General features: G+C 53.1%; 1 protein-coding gene across 4 annotated transcripts; it reads right to left on the reverse strand.

Moving 5' to 3' along the window:
* Positions 1-7: 7 nt before the first annotated feature.
* On the reverse strand, positions 8-24,031 carry ELAVL3 (ELAV like RNA binding protein 3). Of its 4 annotated transcripts, none has more exons than XM_078360615.1 (7): positions 23,585-24,031; positions 11,372-11,588; positions 10,940-11,043; positions 4,076-4,229; positions 3,676-3,901; positions 2,419-2,457; positions 8-1,080 (listed from the first exon to the last, which is right to left on the reverse strand). In XM_078360615.1, the coding sequence occupies exons 1-7, from the start codon at positions 23,591-23,593 to the stop codon at positions 750-752; spliced, it is 1,080 nt and encodes a 359-aa protein (XP_078216741.1). In that variant the 5' UTR covers positions 23,594-24,031; the 3' UTR covers positions 8-749. The 4 variants fall into 4 exon arrangements, with proteins under 4 accessions (XP_078216741.1, XP_035141590.1, XP_035141591.1 ...); XM_035285699.3 differs by having other exon boundaries at positions 8-1,101; XM_035285700.3 differs by having other exon boundaries at positions 11,372-11,591.
* Positions 24,032-25,440: the final 1,409 nt, after the last annotated feature.

Below are 25,440 nucleotides of genomic sequence, written 5' to 3' on the forward strand. Positions count from 1 at the left end.
CAAAATATTTTCTTTTTTTTTTTTTGTCTTTTTTTGTGTTTTTTTTTTCAAGTTCAAGAATCCCCAGTAAAAATTCTCCACGAGGTCTTTTTCCCTTTTTACAAAAATAGAGTTTTTCTTCCCCTCCCACCCCCCCCTTTTTTTTTCATTTTGTTTCTGCTTCCAGCCCCACTGCCTGATCCCCGCATTCCACCAGGGGGCACTCGGCCGGGGGTGCCCACACCCCTCCTCACGGTTTGCTTTTTTGGGGATTTTTAAACCTGTTCCTCCTACCCCAGGCCCCACCTAGGTGCTGGGGAGGCCTGGGCGAGGGGATCTGGGAGGGGCACCCCCTGGAGCCCCCCAAGCCATCCCGTCAGGGGTGGTCGAGGGTGGGGGTAGGGGCACATCTCTGCATTCTTTTTAGCCGAAAAAAGAAACAAAAACCTTCGCCATGAACCAAACCAAGACGAGAGAGTGAACAGCCCAGCCTGGGGTGGGGGCAAGGAGGATGGGGCGGGGGACCCCGGGCACCTCCCCTCCACTCCCTGCAGACCCTCCCACCCCCCCGAGTGCTTGCCCTGTGGCTTCCGCAGGGATGTGGGGCCCTCGCATCGTCTGTGGGGCTGCCTGTGCTGTCTCTCTTGGGCCCCTTCTCTCTCTCTCTCTCTCTCTCTCTCTCTCTCTCTCTCTCACTCTCTCTCTCTCTCTCTCTCTCTCTCTCTCTCTCTGCTGCCCGGGGAGGGGGTGGGAGGGCAGGCGGGGTGGGCTCAGGCCTTGTGCTGTTTGCTGGTCTTGAAAGAGACCTGCAGCACGCGCTCTCCCAGGCGATAGCCATTCAGGCTGGCGATGGCCATGGCTGCCTCGTCATAGTTGGTCATGGTCACGAAGCCGAAACCCTTGCACTTGTTGGTGGTGAAGTCGCGGATGACCTTGACATTGGTGACTGCCCCAAAGGGCCCAAACAGCTGCCACAGCACGCTCTCGTCCGCCTCAGGAGACAGGTTGTACACGAAGATGCACCAGCCAGCACCTGCCGCGCCCCCTGACAGGCCCACGCCCGCCAGGCCACTCATGCCATCGATGGCGATTGGGGAGAACCTGGCGATGAGCGACAGGGGACTACTTTGGGGGTCACGCGGGCTCTGCCCTGACCCCCCGCATGCTTCCGACCCTGCTGTGGCCCCTCACACCTTTATGACCCCTGACTGCCATGACCTTGGAATGGTGTGACCCCTGCAATACAATTTTCTTTTTTTAAGAGACAGGGTCTTGCTCTATCACCCAGGCTGGAGTGCAGTGGTGCAATCATGGCTCACTGCAGCCTTGACCTCCTGGGCTGAAGCAATTCTCCTGCCTCAGCCTCCTGAGTAGCTGGGACTACAGGCAAATGTCCCTCACACCCAGCTAATTTTTTTTTTTAAGACGGAGTCTCGAGCTCTGTCACCCACGCTGGAGTGCAGTGGCACGATCTCGGCTCGCTGCAACCTCCACCTCCCGAGTTCAAGCAATTCTCCTGCCTCAGCCACCACACCCAGCTAATTTTTGTATTTTTTAGTAGAGATGGGGTCTCACTGCACTGGTCAGGCTGGTCTCGAACTCCTGACCTCAGGTGATCTACCCACCTCAGCCTCCCAAAGTGCTGGGATTACAGGTGTGAACCACCGTGCCCAGCCATATTTTTTCATTTTTGGAAACAAGGTCTCTATCACCCAGGCTGGAGTGCAGTGGCACCATGACAGTTCACTACAGCCTCTAACTCCTGGGCTCAAGCAATCCTCCCACTTCAGCCTCCTGAGTAGCTGGAACTATAGGCCTATGCCACCACACCAGGCCAATTCCTTTTTTTTTTTCTTTTTAAAACAGAGTCTGGCTCTGTCACCGAGGCTGGAGTGCAGTGTCGAGATCTCAGCTCACTGCAACCTCTGCCCCCTGTGTTCAAGCGATTCTCCTGCCTCAGCCTCCCGAGTAGCTGGGATTTACAGGTGCCTGACACTGTGCCTAGCTAATTTTTGTATTTTTAGTAGAGACGGGGTTTTAACATCTTAACCAGGGTGGTCTTGAACTCCTGACCTCTTGATCCACCCACCTTGGCCTCCCAAAGTGCTGGGATTACAGGCGTGCGCCACCGTGCCCGGCTGCGGCCGTAATTCTTTAAAAAAATTTTTTTTGTAGAGAAGGATCTCACTATGTTGCCCAGGCTGGTCTCAAACTCCTGGCCTCAAGTGCTCCTTGCTCCTCAGACTCCCGAAACACTGGGAGCACAGGAGAGAACAACCACACCTGCCCAAAGGCACCTCTTGTCCCTCAATTGCCATGCTACTCCAAGACCCAGGCAAACAAGACTAAGCCTGCAGCCCCGGGGGTTAGTTGGGGAGGGGGGTGCATCAGGGCCCTGGGTGGTGAGGGGTGGGGACAGGGGGGTGGGGGCACTGTTACCTCTTGACGCCGTAGGCCATGTTTAGCAAATTGTCCAGCCTGTGGAGGCAGAGGTAGTGGTCAGAGGTGGCTTCCAGTCACGGCGCCATGCTGTGACACTGTCAGCCTGCCCTCCCCACCCCCACCCAACAGGCCTGCAGCAGAGCCCTGCCCCCTCCCGTCGGCTCCCCGTCCGGCTAGACACCGCCTGGCACGGAACCGTGGTCACTCAGGCACTGCCTCTCGCCTGCCCTGCCGCTGCCTAGCCTGCACGGCCTCCTTATCCATCCTCCCCCTCCCGGCCGGCGGGTCCTCTCTGGGCCCCTGCACTGGGATCCCTGGGGAAGGATAACTGTAACAAAGCCGACGGTAATGGCCACAACCAACATTCTCGAAGCACGTGAGGGGGTGATTAACTTGACCCAGCCACCAGGGGCCCACAAGGGGCTTCAACTGTCGCCCCTTGGAATGGCTATGAGTTTTGACTCCAGGTCCTGGGTTCGAGTCTCTGCTCTGGGCTAGGCAAACCCCAACATCTCTCTGCGCCTCAGGGTCTCCAACCATAAAACAATACAAGCTCTGTTCTCATCGGGATGCACAATAAGGGTGTCTAGCATGCTGCAGGGACTCATGAAATATTTGGTGTTACTACAGATGGGGAAACTGAGGCACACAGCGATACAGCCACATGCCTAAAAGAGAAAGGGGCCACCAAAGCTGGACCCCAGTCAGATGGCTCCAAAATCTTTTTTTTTTTTTTTTTGGGATGGGTCTTGCTCTGTTGCCCAGGCTGGAATGCAATGGCATGACCTCGGCTCACTGCAACCTCTGCCTCCTGGGTTCAAGCAATTAACTGCCTCCCCCTCCCAAATAGCTAGGATTACGGGCACCCACCACCACGCCTGGCTAATTTTTGTATTTTTAGTAGAGATGGAATTTCACCATGTTGGCCAGGCTGGTCTGGAACTCCTGACCTCAAGTGATCTGCCCGCCTCCACCTCCCAAAGTGCTGGGATTACAGGTGTGAGCCATTGCACCCTGCCGGTGATGCCAAAATCTTTTATGCCAAGAATGGCAATCGCTGTGGTCAGCACACATTGAGTGCCTGCTGTACATGAGCGGCTGACCTAGGCACCTGACAGATACGCTCCTTGGCCCCCATGTATGTGCACCCTCCCAGCATCCCACCCCTTGGCAGGAACGCAGATTCAGGGAGGGCACCTATGAACCTGGGGGCCCCTGGCCTGGGGCTGTCTGGGTAGGTGGCAGGGGGCTCACCGGAAACGCTGCGTCTGATGGTGCAGGGGGCCTGCGTAGCGCCGGGCGGATGACTGGTAGAGGTGGGTGAGCAGCGCCTGCCCCGTCTTCTGGCTCGGGTTGTTGGCGAACTTGACTGTGATGGGCTCGGCTGCACCCAGCGGCTTCTGCCCGTTCAGTCCTTTGATAGCTTCCTCGGCCTCAATCCTCTTGTCGAATCGGATGAATCCCACACCCCGAGAGACACCTGCCGGGGGTGGTAGGGATGTCCCTCATGACGACCCTGTCCCCCTGTGTAACTCCACTCCTCCCCCCTTCCCACTTCCTGCCTCAGCATCTTGGTGGGTTTCTCCACATTGGTCACACCTGACGGCCTTTCCCCAGCTCCCCCTGCCAGGCGCACCCTCCCTGACTGCCTGACCTGTGACCTGGTCCACCAGGATGCGGGACGTGATGATGCGGCCGTACTGGGAGAAGAGCTGCTCCATCTCTTTCTGGCTCATGGTCTTGGGGAGCCCGCTGACGTACAGGTTAGCGTCCCGGATGGATGCTGAACTGGGTCTGGCATAGGACACCTGGGTGAGGGGGTCAGACGGACGGGGTGAGGTGGACACTCATTTCACAGATGGAGAGAGAAAGGCCACGTCTAAACTATCATAGAGTTGGCAGAAGAGACCCATCCATCACTCAATAAATATCTCTAGAGCGGTCACCATGGGTGGGGCTGAGTCGGATGTGGGGGAGGGGACATGGGAGAGACTGTAATGGCTTGGCACTGCCCAGATAGTGATGGGGGGACCTACCACCTGAGAAGGACACATGTCTCCCTGGGGTGACATGTGACCCCAAAGGAATCTTTGAATACCCAGCTCACATCTTCATGCTTGATAGTCCATCAACAAACATTGATCATTTTAAACAAGACAAGGTCTTGCTTTTTCACCCAGGCTGCAGTGCAATGGTGTGATCTCAGATCACTGCAGCCTCAACCTCCTAGGTTCAAGCAATCCTCCCGCCTAAGTCCCCCAAGTAGCTAAGACTACAGGCATGCACCACCACACCTCGATAATTTTATTTATTTTTTGTAGAGATGGGGTTTTGCCATGTTGCCCAGGCTGGTCTCGAACTCCTGAGATCAAGTGATCCTCCCACCTCAGCCTCCCATAGTATTACAATTACAAGCATGAGCCACCTCATCCGGCCTCAGCTAATCTTAAAAAAAATTTTTTTTTTTTTTTTTTGAGATGGAGTCTCGCTCTGTCACCCAGGCTGGAGTGCAATGGCGTGATCTTGGCTCACTGCAACCTCTGCCTCCCAGGTTCAAGCGATTCTCTTACCTCAGCCTCCTGAGTAACTGGGATTACAGGTGCCCACCACCACACTCAGCTAATTTTTGTATTTTTAGTAGAGATGGTGTTTCACCATGTTGGTCAGGCTGGTCTGAAACTCCTGACTTCATGATCTGTCTGCATCAGCCTCCCAAAATGCTGGGATTACAGGCGTGACCCACTGTGGCCAGCTAAAAAATTTTTTTGTTTCTTTTTTTTCTGAGACGGAGTTTTGCTGTTGTTACCCAGACTGGAGTGCAATGACGCGATCTCGGCTTACCACAACCTCCGCCTTCTGGGTTCAAGCAATTCTCCTGTCTCAGCCTCCCAAGTAGCTGGGACTACAGGTGGGTACCACCATGCCCAGCTGATTTTTGTATTTTTAGTAGAGACGGGGTTTCACCTTGTTGACCAGGATGGTCTCGATCTCTTGACCTTGTGATCCATCCGCCTTGGCCTCCCAAAGTGCTGGGAATATACATGTAAGCCACTGCGACCGGCCTAAAAAATTTTTTCATAGAGACATGATCTCATTGCGTTACCCTGGCTGGTCTTGAACTCCTGGCCTCAAGCAAATCCCCCATCTTGGCCTCCCAGAATGCTGGGATTATAGGTATGAGCCACCACGCCTGGCCTATTTTTATTTTATTTAAAGATGGAGTCTTGCTATACTGCTCAGGCTAGAATGTAGTGATTATTCACAGGTGCGGTCATACTGCACTGCAGCCTCCAACTCCTGTACTCAAGCCATCCTCCCACCTTGGCCTCCCAAGTAGCTGGGACTATAGGCATGCACCACCACACCCAGCCACTCTTCCCACTCCTATGGAGGGTGGACCTGGGACACTGGCCACTTCTCTTCCCAACTACACTGGACACTCAGGTCTTTAGCCATCACCTCAATCCGACAACTCCCAAATGTCCCCAGTCTGTACACCAGGTACCCCACACGGAGGTGTCAAGGGCACTTCATACCCAGCATGGCTGCATCCAGCTCCTGCCCACCTCCAGTCTGCCTCAACTCATTAATGTCAGCTCTGTCCTCCCAAATGCTCATGTTCCAGGATCAGGTTGTCCTTGACACCTGTTCTTCACACACACACCCAACGCCTGTAAATCCCATAGGCTCTACCTTCCTCCTTATTCAGAATCCACACACTTCACCCCATTGCCACTGTCTCACCCTGGCCCAGCCACCATTATTGATCACCTGGCCAGTGTAGCGGCCTCCATCCTGGTCCCCTGCTCATATCACCCACTGTCTGTCCCCCTACAGCAGCCAGAGGGCATCTGTGAACACCTGAGGCAGGTCACATCCTCCCTCTCCTCAGAACCCTCTCTGGCTCCCACCTTCCTCAGCAGGAAAGCCAAAGTCCTTTCTTTGGACCCCAAAGCCCTGCACATTCTTCCCCATCACATCCTTGCCCTAATCTCCCCCTACTTTCTGCCCCAATTACTGTGATCCAGCAACTTGAACTTCCCCTGTTTTCCCCAAACACACCAGGCATGGGTCAGCCTCACGGTATCTGCATTGCCTGTTCTCTCTGCCTGGAATGCTCTTCCTCCCCTTCTTCCTTTGGGTCTCGGTTCAAACATCCTCTCTGTCCTCTCATCTAAATTTGTCCTCCCCTCACTATCTCTATCTCTTTCTCAAAGCACTTCTCCCAGCTGGGAATTCGACACATTTTAGCACTATTATCTCAATCACATTATTAATTATAGTCCAACCCAACAATGAAACTCTCCGCAGGTGTTTAAAAAAATGGTGGGTCAGGTGCAGTCGCTCATGCCTATAATCTCAGTGCTTCGGAAGTTCAAGGCGGCAGGCTCGAGAAAGCCCAGGAGTTCGAGATCAGCCTGTAGCAAGACCCCGCCCCCCGATCTCTTAAAAAAAAAAATAGCCGGGTGTGGTGGCACACACCTGTTGTCTCAGCTACTCAGGAGGCTGAGGCTGGAGGATCACTTGAACCCAGGAGTTCAAGGCTGCAGTGAGCTATGATCATACCACTGCACTCCAGCCTGGGCTACAGAGCAAGACCCCACCTCTAAAAAAAAAAAAAAAAAAAGAAAAAAGAAAAAGATGAACATGTGTATTTATTTCCTAGAAACAGTGGTCAATGGTGAGTGTTGTAAAATGGAGGACAGAGAAGTCTATTTACAAAGCAGGGACTATTTTGTGACCTCGTTTCACTGTGTGTTTATCAGTATCCTGGAAGCATGGTTGGGAGGTCCACCTCTCAAATGCATAGAGGGTGACCTGTCCAGGGACAGGGGAAGAGGCTGGGGGGGTGGTCATGAGCAATTCTCCCCCTTATGTGTGCAATGTCCTTCCTTCCTTCCTTCCTTCCTTCCTTCCTTCCTTCCTTCCTTCCTTCCTTCCTTCCTTCCTTCCTTCCCTTTCCTCTTTCTCTTTTTAAGTGAGCTTTTTGTTTGTTTGTTTGTTTTGAGATGGGGTCTCTCTGTGTTGCCCAGGCTGGAGTACAGTGGTGCAATCATGGTTCACTGCAGCCTTGACCTCCCAGGCACCAGCAATCCTCACACCTCGGCCTCCCAAACTGTTGGGACTATAGGTGTGAGCCATCGTGCCTAGCCTCTATTTTCTTTCTTCTAATTAACCTCTTGATAGATAAGGGTCATTGTCGAGGGTCTGGCTTTTGTTTGGGACAATGAGTTGAGAGAGCATATGCCTCTATTAGAAATAACGAATTGAAAAATGGACAAAATACATAGAACAGTTTGAGAGTAATTTGGGGGTGGGGGGGTTCTGACTGATGCGATTTTGTGTACCTGGGGTTTTCCAGAAAAAAAAAAAAAAGACAATCATATCAGCCACTGTCATGTCCATAATAGTGATTTTCAATATCAGAGCCACGCCAGGTGAGGTGGCTCACTTCTTTAATCCCAGCACTTTGGGAGGCCGAAGTGGGAGGATCACCTGACTTCAGGAGTTCGAGACCAGCCTGGCCAACATTCTGAAACCCCATCTCTACTAAAAACACACAAATTAGCTGGGCGTGTTGGCGGGTGCCTGTAATCCCAGCTATTCGGGAGGCTGAGGCAGGGGCATCGCTTGAACCCAGGAGGTGCAGCTGCAGTGAGCTAAGATTGCGCCACTGCACTCCAGCCTGGGTGGTGACAGAACGAGACTCTGTCTCAAAAAATAAGAAAAGAAAGAAATCATGTCCATGTATTTGACGGGTTTCTCCTTTTTTTCTCTCCCATGGGGCTAGGAGCTGTGAGGGTACTTGCTATTAAATCAGATTTGGGGTTGAGGGATTAGATTTGGGAGTAAGATCCTGGGTGAGTTTTGGAGGTCCAGCATTGTATAAGACACAGAGGAGGGTGTCATAGGCCTTTCCCATCCCTCCGTGACATGGGCTTCCCAAGGGCAAGTACAAGCCTAATTCCACCTCCACCCCACGCTGGGATGGGGCCTGGTCAGAGGCAAGCAGCTGGGGACATTCCGGGCAGCTCCCAAAGTGCCCAGAGCGGACTGACCACATCACACATCACACAGGCAAAAACACACAGGGACAGACTCAAGGCCGTGCAGTGCTGCCCCGCTGCACAGCCTCAGAGATGAAACCAGCCAGAGGGGACACAGGCCACTGTCACTTTCTCTGCAACATTCAGGAGGGAGTCTCAGAGAATTACAGTAAAGGTCGCAGAACCACACGCCCACCACACTGCAAAACAAGCACACGATGTCACACCCAGTCCAGCAGAGCAGGGCATAGGTAGACACACCCACACCACATCGCTGTGACATACAAACATCCTGCCAGAGCCAGACGCATTCCTGAGGCTCCACCAGGCCACACCTGGAGCTAGACTGTCACATACACCTGTCAATAAACACTTCATCCTGGGCCAGGGGAGGTGGCTTACACCTGTAATCCCAGCACTTTGGGAGGCCAAGGCAAGCAGATCACTTGAGTTCAGGAATTTAACACCATCCCTGCCAACATGGCAAAACCGACTCTCTACTAAAAATACAAACATTAGCCAAGCATGGTGGCAGGGATCTGTAATCCCAGCTACTCAGGAGGCTGAGGCAAGATAATCGCTTGAGCCTGGGAGGTGGAGGTTGCAGTGAGCCAAGATGGCATCACTGCACTCTAGCCTGGGCAACAGAGGAAGACTCTGTCTTAAAAAAACAAAGACAAAAAAAAACACTTCATCCTACAGACACATAGGGATATACCCAAAGTCTTCTTTGTCTTTTTTTTTTTTTTGGAGACGAAGTCTTGCTCGCCAGGCTGGAGTGCAATGGCATAATCTCTGCTCACTGCAACCTCCACCTCCCAGGTTCAAGTGATTCTCCTGCCTCAGCCTCCCAAGTAGCTGGGATTACAGGCATGTGCCACCACACTCAGCTAACTTTTGTGTTTTTAGTAGAGATGGGGTTTCGCCATGTTGGTCAGGCTGGTCTCGAACTCCTGACCTCAGGCTATCCACCTGCCTGCCTCGGCCTCCCAAAGTGCTGGGATTACAGCGGTGAGCCACTGCGCCTGGCCCCGAAGTCTTAAATACACAGATCCACTCAATGGCAGCCACTCTATCTTTTTGGTTTTTTTTGAGACAGGGTCTTTCTGTGTTGCCCAGGCTGAAGTGCAGTGGTGCAAACATGACTCACTGCAGCCTCGGTCTCCTGAGCTTAAGTTGATCCTCCCTGCTCAGATTCCAAGTAGTTGGGACCACAGGTGCAAGCTGCCACGTCCAGCTAATTTACTTCTTTTTTTTTGAGTCAGAGTTTCCCTCTTGTTGCCCAGGCAGATGTGCAATGGCGTGACCTTGGTTCACTGAAACCTCTGCCTCCCTGATTGAAGCGATTCTCCTGTGTCTGCCTCCTGAGTAGTTGAGATTACAGGCCTGCAACACCATGCTTGGCTACTTTTTGTATTTTTAGTAGAGATGGGGTTTCTCCATGTTGGTCGGGCTGGTTTCGAATCCTGACCTCAGGTGATCTGCTCGCCTCGGCCTCCCAAAGTGCTGGGATTACAGGCGTGGGCCACTGCTCCTGGCCACAGCCACTCTTATAGACACTGTGTCCCACAACCATCGTGTCACGGCCAGAGCCACAGGGAGTCACAGGACACCTGGATCATAAACAATGTGTCTCACAGCTCAAGACGACACATGCACATATATACACACATATGCACCCACATAAACATACACACGCATACACATGCACACGCACACACACTGCATCTCAATGTCACTGGGGTCTGGGGTCCTCATGCCCTGGGGCTTCTGTCTAGTTGGCCATGAAGGGACCCACTGGGTCACAACTTCACTCCCCTCACGCCAATCCCTGCCCCCAACATCAGGAAATGGAAGAGATTCCTGCACCTCTGTTCCCATGTTGAACTGGGGGCCAGATGGGCCATCCCTCCACCCCAGCTTCCTCCAGGGTCCATGAGCAGATTTACAGGGCGGAGCCCAAACACCTCCAGGCAAACCCAGAAAGGGGGGTTTCCATGACAATTTTCCCCCAGGGAACCTGGCCTTGCTGGGTCCCAGCTGCAGCTGCTGAGAAGGGCCGCCATGGGGGAGGGGCATTGCACAAAAATGGGGGATGGGCCGCCCCTAATCCCGCCCTCCCAGACCCTAATTAGGCTCCAGATGGCAGATGGGTCCCCACCGCCATTTCCATGACAAAGGCAGGGATGGTACTGCTCAACCTCCAGGGCCTAGCTGACTCCCTGAGCCTCCAGAGATCATGGAGCTGGTACTGTCCCCATTGACAGGTGAGGAAACTGAGGTTTAGAGAGGGTAAGCCACTGACCCTCACCCCAGCTGCTAAGACTTGGAGGGGAGATTTGAGCCCCTCTGGGATGAGCCCTGAAAGGCCGTGGACCGTGGATGTGTCGGGGCGGGTAGGTGGCAGTGGGGGTTGGGGACAGTTGGTTGGGGTGGGTGGTCGTGGGGGGATTGGGGAAGGAGGCACCAACCTTGATGGTCTTCGTCTGTAATTTGAGGCCGTTGAGGGTGTTGATGGCTTTGTCTGCATCATTGGGGTCAGAATAGTTCACAAACCCGTAGCCAAGGCTCTGCCCTGTGGGCAGAACCAGAATGATGACCTTCCCACCCAGCCTTGACACCCGACAGTGTCCCCTCCAAACCCAGGCCTGAGAGACTGACCCCTCCCCACCAAGATCCCACCTTCCTGCTTCTAGAGGACACCTGCGATCCTAGAGTCCCACCTGCCCTCAGCACTCCTGAGACCTTCACCTAGGGGCATACCCATGTCGCCATCAGGTTCCTAGACCACCTCCAGCCTCAATTACCCCTGAGACACCTAAGCAAGCAGCCCATCTGCCCCTATCACCCCTGTATTTCTGAGGCTGCCAGCTCTGTTTTCCCCCCAACCCCAGCAGCCACACCTGTGATCTTGTCCCGAACCAACTTGCAGGACTCAATGTCCCCGATGCTGCCGAAGAGGCTCTTGAACTCATCCTGGGTCATGTTCTGGGGCAGGTAGTTGACGATGAGGTTGGTCTTGCTGTCGTCAGTGGCTCCATTTGTACCAAGGAGTGGCCCGTTGGGCAGGGCCGGGCCGGCCGGGCCCCCCCCCACCTGAGACTCCATGGCCCCCAGTATCTGCTGGAGATAACAGGTCGAATCCGCTCACCGCCCAGTCCCCACACCAGGGACCTGCGGGAATGAGTGGCTTGCTGGTGATGAATTGGTCATGTCTCAAAGGGGATTCGTCATGGGGAGGGGTCACTTCATTATTCTAATTATCAGAATAACGATGGGATTCCATATATTGGAATAAGCACTAGGGGAAAAAGTAGCGCCTGTTGTTTTACTGCAAGAAATCCCGTATATAAAGTACTATATGTGCAAACAGAGGCCCAAAATCAACCTGTCAGTTACAGAATAACAAATGCTTTCCAGCCGGGCACGGTGGCTCACACCTGTAATCCCAGCACTTTAGGAGGCTGAGGTAGGCGGATCACCTGAAGTCGGGATCCAGACCCCCCTGACCAGTATGGAGAAACCCTGTCTCTACTAAAAGTACAAAATTAGCCAGGTGTGGTGGCACATGCCTGTAATCCCAGCTACTCGGGAGGCTGAGGCAGGAGAATCGCTTGAATCTGGGAGGTGGAGGTTGCAGTGAGCTGACATCGCTCCATTGCACTCCAGCCTGGGTAACAAGAGCAAAACTGAGTCTCAAAAAAATAAAATAAACGCTTTTGCTTTCAGAAAAGTAAATCTAACAGTCTTAGTAGCTTCTTCTTTTTTTTTTTTTTTTGAGATGGAGTCTCGTTCTGTCACTCCTAGGTTCAAGTGAGTCTCCTGCCTCAGCTTCCTGAGTAGCTGGGATTACAGGCACCCACCACCACACCTGGCTAATTTTTGTATTTTTAGTAGAGATGGGGTATGTTGGCCAGGTTGGTCTCAAACTCCTGACCTCAGGTGATCCACCCACCTCAGCCTCCCAAAGTGCTGGGATTATAGGCATGAGCTGCTGCGCCTGGCCCCATTTTTAGTAGCCTTTTTTTTTTTTTCTTAAGAAAACGGGTCTCATTCTCACCCAGGATGAGTGCAGTGGTGCAATCACAGCTCACTGCAACCTCAACCTTCCAGGCCCAAGCAATCCTCCCACCTCAGCCTCCTGAGTAGCCGGAACTACAGGTGCATGCCACCATGTCCGGTTAATTTTAAAATTATTTGTAGCGATGAGGTCTCACTATATTGCCCAGGCTGGTCTCAAACTCTTTGGGCTCCAGTGATCCTACCACCTCGGCCTCCCAAAGTGCTGGGATTACAGGTGTGAGCTACTAAGCCTGGCCTTTTTTGCAGCTTTGAAGCCTCATAAGCCCTTCCCTAAACATATTTATTTCCCTCCTCCCACCAAAGGCAATTCCTATCCCAAATGTGCTAATTATGTCTTTTGCTTCATGCAAGTTTCTTTCTAGTCATTTACCTGCCTCCATCTCCCCTTGCCACCCTCAGTTTTCCCATTGAGCTATTTTGTTCTTTTGCTTTTTCTGTACAACATAAAACACCTTCAAATAATGACAAATGTAGTTTTTCATCTTCAGTCTATACCTGTTATCTCTTTTCTTGTCTTATTTCAGGGGCTACAGTGTCATAGCGGCTTCTTTATTCCTGATGCTAAGGAAGGTGCTTTAAATATTTCACAGCTAAACACTTTAATTTTTATTTTACTTTAATTTATGGTCTTTGCTATGGGTTTTTTTTCTAGATGGCCTTTATTGGGTTAAGAACATTTTCTTTTGTTCCTAGATCCTAAGACTTTTTAAATAAGGGATGTTAATTTTTTTTTTTTTTTTTTGAGCTGGAGTCTCACTCTGCTGCCAGGCTGGAGTGCAATGGTTCGATCTCAGCTCATCGCAACCTCCACCTCCCAGGGTCAAGCGAATCTCCTGTCTCAGATTCCCAATTAGCTGGGATTACAGGCACGTGCCACCACGCCTAGCTACTTTTGTATTTTTAGTAGAAATGGGGTTTCTCCATGTGGGTCAGGCTAGTCTCAAACTCCTGACCTTGTGATCCGCTCACCTTGGCCTCCCAAAGTGCTGGGATTATAGGCATGAGCCACCATGCCCGTCAGGATGTTGAATTTTATTGACATTTTTCTATATCAGTTGAAATCCTTTTTTTAGCTTTATTTAATTAATTATTTATTTTTGAGACAAGGTCTCACTCTGCCACCCAGGCTGAAGTGCAGTGGGGCAATCTTGGTTCACTGCAACCTCTGACTTCCAGACTCAAGCGATTCTCCTACCTGAGCCTCCCCAGTACCTGGGACTACAGGCATGCACCTCCAAGCCTGGCTAATTTTATTTTTCTTTGTACTTTTAGTAGAGACAGGGTTTTGGCATATTGCCCAGGCTGGTCTCAAACTCCTGGGCTCAAGCAATCCTCCTGCCTTGGCCTTCCAAAGAGCTGGGATTACAGGCATGAGCCACTGCACATGGCCCATTTTTTAACTTTAATATATTAATGTCATAAATTATATTAATTTTAATTATGTTGATTTTCTAATATTAAACCAATCATCATGGGATAAACCATACTTGGTCATGCATACTGGAGTTCTGTTTTTTGTTTTTGGAGACGAAGTCTCACTCTGCTGCCCAGGCTGGAGTGCAATGGCACAATCTCGACACACTGCAACCTCTGCCTCCTGGGTTCAAGTGATTCTCCTGCCTCAGCCTCCCAAGTGGCTGGGACTACAGGCATGTGTCGCCATGCCTGGCTAATTTTTTGTATTTTTAGTAGAGATGGGGTTTCACCATGTTAGCCTGGATGGTCTCGGTCTCCTGACCTCGCCTCGGCCTCCCAAAGTGCTGAGATTACAGTTGTGAGCCACCGAGCCCTGCCTGGATTTTGTTTATATACATTGCTTGACTTAATTTGCTGAGATTTTTGGTGGGTTAGCATTTTTTCATATATGTTGAGGAGGATATGCTGTTTTTCTTTAACTTACACAAAGACTCTAAAATGGTAGAAGCTGGCTGGGTGCAGTGGCTCATACCTGTAATCTCAGCACTTTGGGAGGCAAAGGTGGGCAGATTGCTTGAGCTCAGGAGCTCAAGACCAGCCTAGGCAACGTGACAAGCCCTGTCTCTACTAAAAATTTAAAAACTAGCTGAATGTGGTGATCTGTGCCTGTAAGGGAGGATCACCTGAGGTTGGGAGGCTGAGGACACAGTGAACTGTGATCACTCCACTGCATTCCTGCCTGGGCAACAGAGTAAGACGCTGTCTCAAAAATAAATAAAGCTGGGTGTGATGGCTCAAACTGTAATCCCAACAGTTTGGGAGGCGGAGGCAGGAGGATCACTGGAGGTCAGGAGTTCAAAACCAGCTTGGCCAACATGGTGAAACCCCGTCTCTTCTACTAAAATTAGCCAGGTGTGGTGGCGCATGTCTGTAATCCCAGCTACTTGGGAGGGTGAGGCACAAGAATTGCTTGAATCTGGAAGGCGGAGGCTGCAGTGAGCTGAGATCATGCCACTGCCCTACAGCTTTTGGGTGACAGAGCAAGACTCCATCTAAAAATAATAGCAACGTAATAAATAAATAAATAAATAAAATATTAAATGGTAGAAAATAATTTTGTTATGATGGATGGAGAATCTGAGCCTCAAAGATGTGAAGGAGCTTGATGAAGTCACACAGCATATCCACTGCGGCACTGGAAATGAAATGCATACCTCCAGGAGTTCGAGACCAGCCTGGCCAATATAGTGAGACCCCATCTCTACGAAAAATACAAAAATTGGCTGATTGAAGTGGCTCACACCTGTAATCCCAGCACCCTGGCAGGCCAAAGCAGGCAGATCACAAGGTCAGGAGTTTGAGATTCGTGTGACCAATATGGTGAAGCCCTGTCTCTACTAAAAATATAAAAATTTGCCGGGTGTGTTGGCAGGTGCCCGTAGACCCATCTATTCCGAAGGCTGAGGCTGGAGAATCACTTGAACCTACGAGTCGGAGGTTGCAGTGAGCTGAGATCCCACCATTGCACTCCAGCCTGGGCGAAAGAGCAAGGCTCTGTCTCAAAAAAAAAAAGGACTTTTTTTTGTAGAGATGAGGTGTCACTATGTTGCCCAGGCTGGCCTCAAACTTGCGGCCTCAAGCAAGCCTCACCCCCTGGGCTCCCAAAGTGTTGGGATTACAGGCGTGAGCCACGAAACCTGGCCCAAGTTTCTTACTGTAACAGTCAATCAGGCTGGTACTGGCTCTGACAACTCAATATGCATCTCTGGATACGCCCACTAGGGCCTGTTTCACTTTGCTGAAAATTTAAAACAACTGGCAAGGGCTATATGAAGGGCTATGTAGAGGAGAACTTTAAAGCCACTTCAGAGCTCAGCAGGACAGTGCTGGGATTTGACTGACCTTATCTGTCAGGGACATAAGAAGGTCAAGTAGCCAGCGTCTCCTTATATCTTCTCCAGTGGCATGGTTGGCACACAGGTTTGCCCTCACTTGAAAACCCAAATTGGGCCAGGCGTGGTGGATCACGGCTGTAATCCCAGCACTTTGGGAAGCCGAGAAGGGTGGATCATCTGAGGTCAGGAGTTCAAGACCAGCCTCGGCAACATAGTGAAAACCTGTCTCTACTAAAAATCCAAAATGAGCCAGGTGTGGTAGTGGACGCCTGTAATCCGGGCTACTCAGGAAGCTGAGGCAGGAGAATCGCTTGAACCCGGGAGGTGGAGGTTGCAGTGAGCTGAGATCATGCCACTGCACTGCAGCCTGGGCAAAAGCAACCCTCTGTCTCAAAAACAAACTGCCTGGTAGTGTCTTTATGGAGGAATGGATTAAGAATTCAGAAACCACGTTCGGGCCAGGAGTGCTGGCTCAGGCTTGTAATCACAGGACTTCGGGAGGCCGAGGTGGGAAGATTGTTTGAGCTTAGGAGTTGAAGCCCAGCCTGGGCAACACAGTGAGATCTTGTCTCTACTAAAAATTTAAAAATTAGCTAGTCATGGTGGCTTGCACCTGTAGTCCCAGCTATTCAGGATACTAAGATAGGAGGATCGCTTGAGCCCAGGTGGTAGAGGTTGCAGTGAGTCATGATCACACCACTGCCCTCCAGCCTGGGCGACATAGTGAGACCCCTGTCTTAAAAAGGAAAAAAAGAGGCCAGGCACAGTGGCTCATGCCTGTAATGCTAGCATTTTGGGAGCCTAAGGGGGAGTGGATCGACTGAGGTCAGGAGTTTGAGACCAGCCTGGCCTACATGGCAAAAACCCATCTCTACTAAAAATACAAAGATTAGCCAGGTATGGTGGTGGGCACCTGTAATCCCACCATAGGTATTAGGGAGGCTGAGGCAGCAGAATAGTTTGAACCTGGGAGATGGAGATTGCAGTGAGCCGAAATCGCAGCTCTGTACTCCAGCCTGGGTGACAGAGTAACTGACTCTGCCTCAAAAATAAATAAATAAATACATGGGAAAAAAATCACATACAGTTTTCAGTAGGAAAGATCATTGTGATTGATTAGCAATGTCTGCTGTGGCCACAGAACTAGAAACAGCCAGCAGGTACTAATTATTTCAGCCATCCCTGACTCAAGTTCCAATATCTTAATTATTCCCAAATATTGGCCACTACGGTGTGCCAGGCACTGTGCAAAGCACTCTACATGCAAGTTTTCTGTTCTTATTCACAACAATCCTAAAAAGGGAAGTTTTCCTCCCCCACTTCACCCCACTTAATACATGAGGAAACTGAGATATTTTAAAAATTGCCAAAGATCATGCAGCATATAAATGGTGGAACAGGGATTTGCATATGAGTTTTTCTGATCCAGAGTGTGCATTTCCAACTTCCACTGCCAACCAAGAACGGTGCCAGCTCTAACATTTCCCAGCTGTGTGTCCTCAGATAGACTACTTGGTGCTTCTGAGCCTCTGCTCCATTTGCTGCAAACTCCAGATTCCAGTCACACTGGCCTGAGGAAGGAGCTAAAGCCATATGCTAGAAAGCATCTTGCATTGATTAGTTATACCTGTCCTGGGCACGATCATGGGAATTAAAAGCAGGCGTGTCACATCCACTATCCGTGCCACTTAACGCACCTACGTTATTATTTATTATGATTATCATTATTATCATTAGAGATGGAGTCTCACTCTGTCACCCAGGGTGGGGTGCAGTGGCATGATCATGGCTCACTTCAGCCTAAACCTCTGGGGCTGAAGAGATCTTTATACTTCAGACTCCTAAGAAGCTGGGACTATAGGCATGTGCCACCATGCTTGGCTAATTTTTTAATTTTTTTGTAGAGATGAGGTCTCAGGCTGATCTCAAACTCCTGGCCTCTCCCATCTTAGTTTCCCAAAGTGCTAAGAATTCAGTTGTAAGCTACCGTGACTGGCACATTATTATTTTATTTAAAGATTGGGTCTCACTATGTTGCCCAGCCTGGAGTGCAGTGGTTATTCACAGGTGCAATCATAGTGCACTGCAGCCTCCAACTCCTGAACTCAAGGGATCCTCTCATCTCAGCCTCCCAAGTAGCTATGACTACAGGCATGTGCCATTGCATGGGGCAATACTGCCATATATATATATATATTTGAGACAGAGTTTTGCTCTTGTTGCCCAGGCTGGAATGCAATGGTGCGATCTTGGCTCACTGTAACCTCCACCTCCTGAGTTCAATAGATTCTCCTGCCTCAGCTTCCTGAGCAGCTGGGATTACAGGCATGCATGCACCACCACTCCTGGCTAATTTTGTATTTTTAGTGGAGACAGGGTTTCTCCATGTTGGTCAGGCTGGTCTCAAACTCCCAACCTCGGGTGATCCGCCCACCTCGGTCTCCCACAGTGCTGGGATTACAGGCGGGAGCCACTGCACCTGGCAATACTGCTGTATTAATGAGCATTCCCCTACAATGAGCATCTACTGTGTGCCAGGCACTGTGGGAAATACTTTTAGGCATCATTTCAGTTACTCTCCCAATAATCTTAAAGGACTGAGAACATGTTCTCTATGTTAGAGGTGATGAAAGTGAACTCAGAGACGTTGGGCGGTATGAATAAGGAACTTCATTTCAGTCCCGGATCTGTTCACAGAGCTGTTTTTCATCATTATGGTCAATGCCTTGTCTGGCTATGTTGCCCAGGCTGACTCTGAACTCCTGGGCTCAAGTGATTCTCCCATCTCAGCCTCCCCAGTAGCTAAGATTACAAATCCAAGTCACCATGCCCAGCTAATTTTTTGTTTCTTGTAGAGATGGTGTCTCGCTCTGTTGCTCAGGCTGTTTTCAAACTCCTGGCCTCAAGGGATCCTCCTGCCTCAGCCTTCCAAAGTGTTGGGATTACAGGCGTGAGTCACTGCACCTGGCCACCATTTACTCTTTCTTTTTTTGAGACAGAGTCCCTCTGTCACCAGGCACAATCTTGGCTCACTGCAACCTCCACCTCTCAGGTTCAAGTGATTCTCCTGCCTCAGCCTCCAGAGTAGCTGGAACCACAGGCATGTGCCACTATGCATGGCTAATTTTCTGTCTTTTTAGTAGAGATGGGTTTTCACCATGTTAGCCAGGCTGCTTTCCAACTCCTGACCTCAGATGATCCGCCCACTTTGGCCTCCCAAAATGCTGGGATTATAGGCGTGAGCCACTGTGCCCGGCCCATTTACTCTTATAAAACAGATGGCACAGAAAGTCAGCTCCCTGCATCTCCAATTGGCTGAGAGTTGCTCCTGGGAGGGCTGCCTGGAGGACCACTCTGAAGACACATCCAGGTTCAAAAAGAACATACATTGGGTTGATTACCAATGTCTGCAAGGCACCTGTGGTGATGCAGTAATGTTTGCGGGTGGGTGGGGAGGCTGAGACAGGAGGATTGTTTGGGTCTAGAAGTTTGAGACCAGCCTGGGCAACACAGTGAGATCCTGTCTCTACAAAACATTTCCAAAACAAATTAGCTGAAGCTACTTGGGAGGAGGAGGAGGTGGTGAGAGGATTAACTTGAGCCCAGGAGTTTGAGGATGCAGGGAGTGTGATTGTACCACTGCACTCCAGCCTGGGTGAGAGGGTAAGACCCTGACTCTTAAGGAAAAAAAAAATGATGGAATAGAAACAGGGTTGCACAGGATACAAATGGTGAAACAAGAATTCCGGCCGGGCACGGTAGCTCACGCCTGTTATCTCAGCACTTTGGGCGGCCGAGGCGGGAGGATTACCTGAGGTCAGGAGTTTGAGACCAGCCTGGCCAACACGGCAAAACCTTGTCTCTACTAAAAATACAAAAAATACCAGGCGTGGTGGTGGGCATCTGTAACCTCAGCTACTCCAAGGGCTGAGGCAGGAGAATCACTTGAACCTGGGAGGTGGAGGCTGCAGCCAGCGGAAATTGTGTCACTACAGCCTGGGTGACAGAGGGAAACTGTCTAAGAAAAAAGAAAAGAATTCAGTTTCAGGGTTTGGACTTCACAGCCCACTCTCCTAACAAAAAGACCAGTAATAACAACAAAATAATAACAGCAAAGGGAAGCCGAGTACCTGTTCTCTGCCATGTCCTGGGCATCATGACATTTAAACCCACTCCATCAGTTGAGTCTATTAATTCAATTCAACAAATATTTACTGAGGGCTACCCATGCCGGACTCCACCCTCCTCATGTTGTCCTCTGACAGTTATGCCAGCTCTCTATGCCTCTCTGTTCCTCCTTAAGGAAGGTATGGCACAGAGGTCTCACATGTATAGAGATGGGTTCTGAATTTGCATCCTGGCTCATTGTGGGTGTTTTTCTTTCTTTCTTATTTTTTTGAGACAGAGTCTTGCTCTGCTGCCCAGTCTGGAGTGTAGTGGTGTGATCATGGCTCATTGAAGCCTCAACCTCCTGGGCTCAAGTGATCCTTCTGCCTCAACCTCCCAAGAGGCTGGGACTATAGGCTTGCACCACCCGGTTGGCTAATTTTTCTCTTTTTCTATAGAGACAGGGGTTTTGCCATGTTGCCCAGGCTGCAATCCTCCTGCCTTAGCCTCCCAAAGTGCTGAGATTACTGGTGTGTGCCACCACACCCGGCCCTGGAGATGGATTCTGAATTTGCATGCCAGCTTATTGAGGTGAGAGCTTTATGCTGAGTTGATAAGACTTGCTCTAAGAGCCCAACGAGCAGCCGGCAGTACACAAGCCACAGCTAGATCCCTACTAGTATTATTATTACTTTTGAGATGGAGTCTCGCTCTGCCGCTTAGGCTGGAGTGCAGTGGTGTGATCTTGGCTCACTGCAACCTCTGCCTCCCGGGTTCTCCTGCCTTAGCCTCCCTGGTAGCTGGGACCACAGGCATGCACCATCATGACTAGCTAATTTTTTGTATTTGTAGTAGAGATGGGGTTTTGCCATGTTGGCAAGTCTGGTCTTGAACTCCTGACCTCAAGTGATCCACCTACCTCGGGCTCCCAAAGTGCTGGGATTACAGGTGTGAGCCACTGCACTAGATCCCTATTTTTGAACTCAACTGGGCATGTGCAGTTTTCATTGAATTCCCACAACCACAGTGAACGGTAGAGAGAATGTGCCCCATTTCTCGGATGGAGACATTGAGGGTTAGTCACGGGGATCTATGACTTGTCCAGGGTGACAGGAGAAGGTGGAGGGGATGGTGTTAGCATATGACCCCCGATCCAATATCCCCAGAACTGAAAGTTACCGGATGCCTCCCTCCCCATGGAGTCCCCAACTTGAATGGAGTGAAGAGGTGACTGGGTGGGTCAGACCCGGGTTCCTAAGGAGGTTGAGGGAGCCCCCCCTAGGCCAGGTGTTCCCAACTTGAGACCATTAGAAGGCCAAGCCTGCTAATCTGGCCACAACCACTTCTCCCTCACATCTGTGCCAGAGTTTAGCAGGACCAGTGTCGTGTTTCTCCAAGGCTGAGCCAGCTGAGCCGATAATGAGGATCAGATTGATGGAAGCCACACCCGCCCTGCTCCAGCCTGCAATAAGTGCGCAGCCTGGGACAGTGGCCACGTGGGCTTCAAAGGGACTTCGACGACTGGCCCCAGACAGAGATGGGGGGTGGTAAAGTCAGAGAGAAGGAGGGCAGATCAAAGATAGAGGGTAAGGGAACCTTCCCATTCTCTCCAGTGCTTCTTCTAAGTCTCCCCCACTTTTGGTTTCTCGCTCCCTCTTTCTTCCTGTTTCCCTCTTTTCTCCACTGTCCTGCCCTCTCTCTGAACCATTCTGTGTCCCTGGCTTCATCACTCTCTCTTCCTGTTTCCCACCATTGCACATACATCTGAGGCACGGATTTTGCAGTGAACACACCTGAAGCCACTTGTTTCTTAGAACCTCCTTAGAACCACGGCCCCCAGCTGCTGTCCTGGCCCCAGTCACAGTGACAGATGCCTGGATACCGGCCGGCGACAATAGGGCATTGAGTGGCTATGCATGGTGAGGCTGGGCTACCACGTGGTGCTGACTGAGCCTCCTACTTCTGGGCCCTCCTTCAGTGCAGGGTCCTCGTGGTCTTAATTTATCACCTCTCCTCCTCCCAGCCCGTCCCCATGATACATCTCTGCCCTATACAGAAGAACTCAGGTCCTCAAGGCCCTTCTGTGACCTCTGACCACACCCTCTCTCCCTTTGTGCATTAGTTTCCTTTTTCAAATGAGAGAACCGATCAGAGGACGCCTAGGAGAAGCTGGACCGTTGCGGGAGTTCTGAGGTCCTCAGGAGGCCACAGTCCAGTTCCCAGACCTGGGTGAGCAGCACGAAGCACAGAGAGGGAAAGGAACCGGCCTGAGGTCACACAGCTGGTGAACCAGGCTTCAGGGACCTCATTTCTCAGAGCCAGGTGGGCGGGTCCCAAAGTCCAGGAGGGGAGAGGCCCAGGCATGGAGGGAGCGCCGATCATGCCCCCACCCCCACTGCTAGCCACGACTCGAAAAAGAGGACCGGAAAGAGACACAGTGCACAGAGACACACACGCAGAGACGGAGAGATAGGAAGAGCGGAAGAGGGAGGCCCGGGCGCCGGGACCAGACAAAGGACGCGAGGCGGCGCGGGGAGCGGAGTCGCGCGGCAGGGGCGGGGGTGGAGCCGGGGTGGGGCTATAACTGGCCAGCCCCGCCCCCGGGATACGCCCGGGCTGCCGAGTGGGAATCCGAGGGCTCGGGCGAGGCCGGGCCCCCGGGGCCCTGGGGGGCGGGTCCTAGATGGGCGTGCCCGGGCGTGGCCAGGCAGGGCGTGGCAGGGCGGGAGGGGCCGCCCGCTCGGGAGCTGACCAGCTCCGTGGCTGCTGAAAGCACCGAGCGCGGGGCGAGCAGTGCGGGCGGGCGAGCCGGCGGCGCTCAAGGTCACCTCGCGGCCCAGAGCCTCCGCGAGGTGGGGAGCCTGGACCTGGCCTAGAGGGTCTGCCTGGGTCTCCTACCCCATATCCCTTGGGGCGGGGACCGGGATCCAAGAGGTGCCCCCACCAACCCGCCGGCCCTCCTCTCCCCTCCCCCTCCCCGCAGCCCGAGGCGCCCGCGCGAGGCTACGGCCCGCGAAGAAGCGCTGAGAAACAAAGGGACGCGGCAGCGGCAGCGGCGGGCCCGCGGGGCCTCCGGGCGTGCCCCCTCCTCTCCCCTCCCCGCTTGCCGCAAGGTCGACGGGCTTGAGGACGAGACGCCCGCCTCCCGGGCGCGGCCGAGGCCCCGGGAGCGCGATCCGACGCCACCCGCTTCCCTAGGGCTCTTGGGGACGCCCTGTCGCTTTGGCCCGGCCCAGCACCAGGCATCGGGCCCTGCGTTTGCCTGGGCGGCCTGCGGGGTCTGGGCCTGGATGGAGGAAGCATCCTTAACCGCCACGGCCCCTCCCCCATCAGGCCTGCTGGCGAGGGGGCCATCCCGCCTCCAGGGCGGCGTTGGACGCCCCCTGAATCGCAGTCCGGCTCCCAAAGGCCCCTCAGGCCAAGCTTTCAGCGCTCTCAGAACCCTGGGCGCGGCCCTGCCCACTCTCAGGCCCTGAGGCTCGGTCCTACCCCCCCACCCGGGCCTAGCTAGGCCTGGTCCTACCCCCCCCCCCTCCGCACCCGCCCAATCTCCGCGGAGCCTGGGCCCAACTCCTCCCAGTCCCGATTCCCTTTCGGCAACAGGGGAATACCTACAGTGACCATTCTTGTGTGCCCGGCGGGCGCGGTCCGTGTTGAGGGCGGCTCCGGGGGTCGTGCACTCTTAGTGGGGCGCCCGATGCTCACGCCGGGGTCCCGCCCGGGCGGCCTCTGGTGCGGCCGCTGCAGATGAGGCGATGAAGGCGGCGGCTCCCTCGAGGGCCAGGGACGGGCCCGAACCCGGGGATGCGCGAGTGGATGGCCGGGCCCCGGGGTGGCCTGCGGGCGGCAGGGGATGGAAAGAGGGAGCTGGCGCGGGGTTGAGGATGCCCCCTGCGCGGCCCCGCGGGGCCCGGGGAGGTTGCGCTTCCCGACAGAGATCGCGGCGCTCTGCCTTTCGCCGCCGCCCCTCTGCCGGCCCTGTTCGGTCCCGGGTGTTCAGGTCCTCTCCCCTCGCCCACCCTCCCTCCCTCCCTCCGGCCCGCGCTGCGCGCTCCGCGCTCTGGACCGCGCTGCCGCCGCCCCCAGCCCTTTATAGCAGCAGCTGCCAGCGCCGGCGTCGTTCATTGGCTGCGGCGTCAGAGGTCCGCCTCCTCGCGGCTCCCGACGGCGCGGCAGGTGGAAGCGAGCGCGCGCTGGTCGGGACTCTGCACCCCACGAAAGCGTATCCTAGGTGCTCGGATTGCCAGATTCAGGCCCCCTCCTTCCCTCGCGGCCCTTGCTTCCTGCCTTGGCATCCCTTCTTGGGCTGGCTTTCGGGGCAGGAAACGGGTTCCCCTCCTCCGTCCAGCACCTAGAGGTGGAGGAGCCAAGAGAGCAAGGAGGTATTAGTGGTATGAATATGCGACCTTCCAGAGGTGCTGTCCACTGAGGGGACTGGGACCCGGAACCTATATTTCAGTAGGCAAAGGCCTGGTTCCCCAGATTCGGAGGCACCAGGTGTAGACCACCTCAAGACCACGGAGGGTGGCTAGTGTGGCCATAGTCTTCTGTGGAAGGAGGCTGGGACGCTGTTAGTTTAGAGTGGGCTGGGTGCTTCTGGGTTCAAAAGGTGAGGATTGGCACTCCCCATTGCAAGGGCAACTCCGCACTGCTCCGAAGGGGGTAAAAAGGTTTGGGGCTAAGTGTTCTGGATAATCCTCGCTGGAGCGCTGCAGCTCCGGGAAACCACAGATACTTCTCGGACCCCACAAAACTGGGGTAGATGGATTTGCCACATAAATGTCCTGGCTTCCTCGGCTCGTGATTGGTCCTCCTGACTGCGGAGTCATGCTCGCTCTCTGCTAGCGGGGACCTGGCCTCTCTCTAAGGCATTGTGGGTGGCTCAGCCTCCTTCGGTGCGCGGGCGCAGGTGCATGTTTACGTCGGGGCGCCAGAACAAGCACACACTGGGGCGGGGTCGCCGGGGTATTAGGCTTCAGCACCACAGACAGCAAGCCGACAGTCCGGGCGAGGGTGCTGCGGGCGGGGTAACCCGGACCCCCTAACTGGAGAGCCCCAGTCCCCACCCTACCCTCGTTCCTGCACGCCCTTTAGGCTCCAGACTATCAGAGAGCACCACCAGCCAGAAGAGCCTAATTTGCCCAATCAGGGGCGGCCCTTGAGAGAACCAATTACTGAAGATGCCCTAGAGATCGAGCCAATGGAAGCGCGCGTACCAGGGGATGCTGCCACGCCTGGAGAGGGCAAACCAATCGCAGTGGCCCGCACAATCGGGGCGGTGACGGTGTGGGTCCCCGGGTGGCCCCTCTTGGGCTCGCTGGGGCGACCTGGCTGCCGACGCAGGGGACCCTAAGCGATGGTCTGTTCCCCCACCCGTGTTCCTCCCAGTTTCCGTCATCGGAAGCTGTGCCGGGAGGTGGGGGCTGCTCCTGGGCGCGCGGACCCCGCTGCGGTTCCCATGGAAACCTGTC

Source organism: Callithrix jacchus, chromosome 22 (genome assembly GCF_049354715.1).
Source record: "Callithrix jacchus isolate 240 chromosome 22, calJac240_pri, whole genome shotgun sequence".
Classification (NCBI taxonomy): domain Eukaryota; kingdom Metazoa; phylum Chordata; class Mammalia; order Primates; family Cebidae; genus Callithrix; species Callithrix jacchus.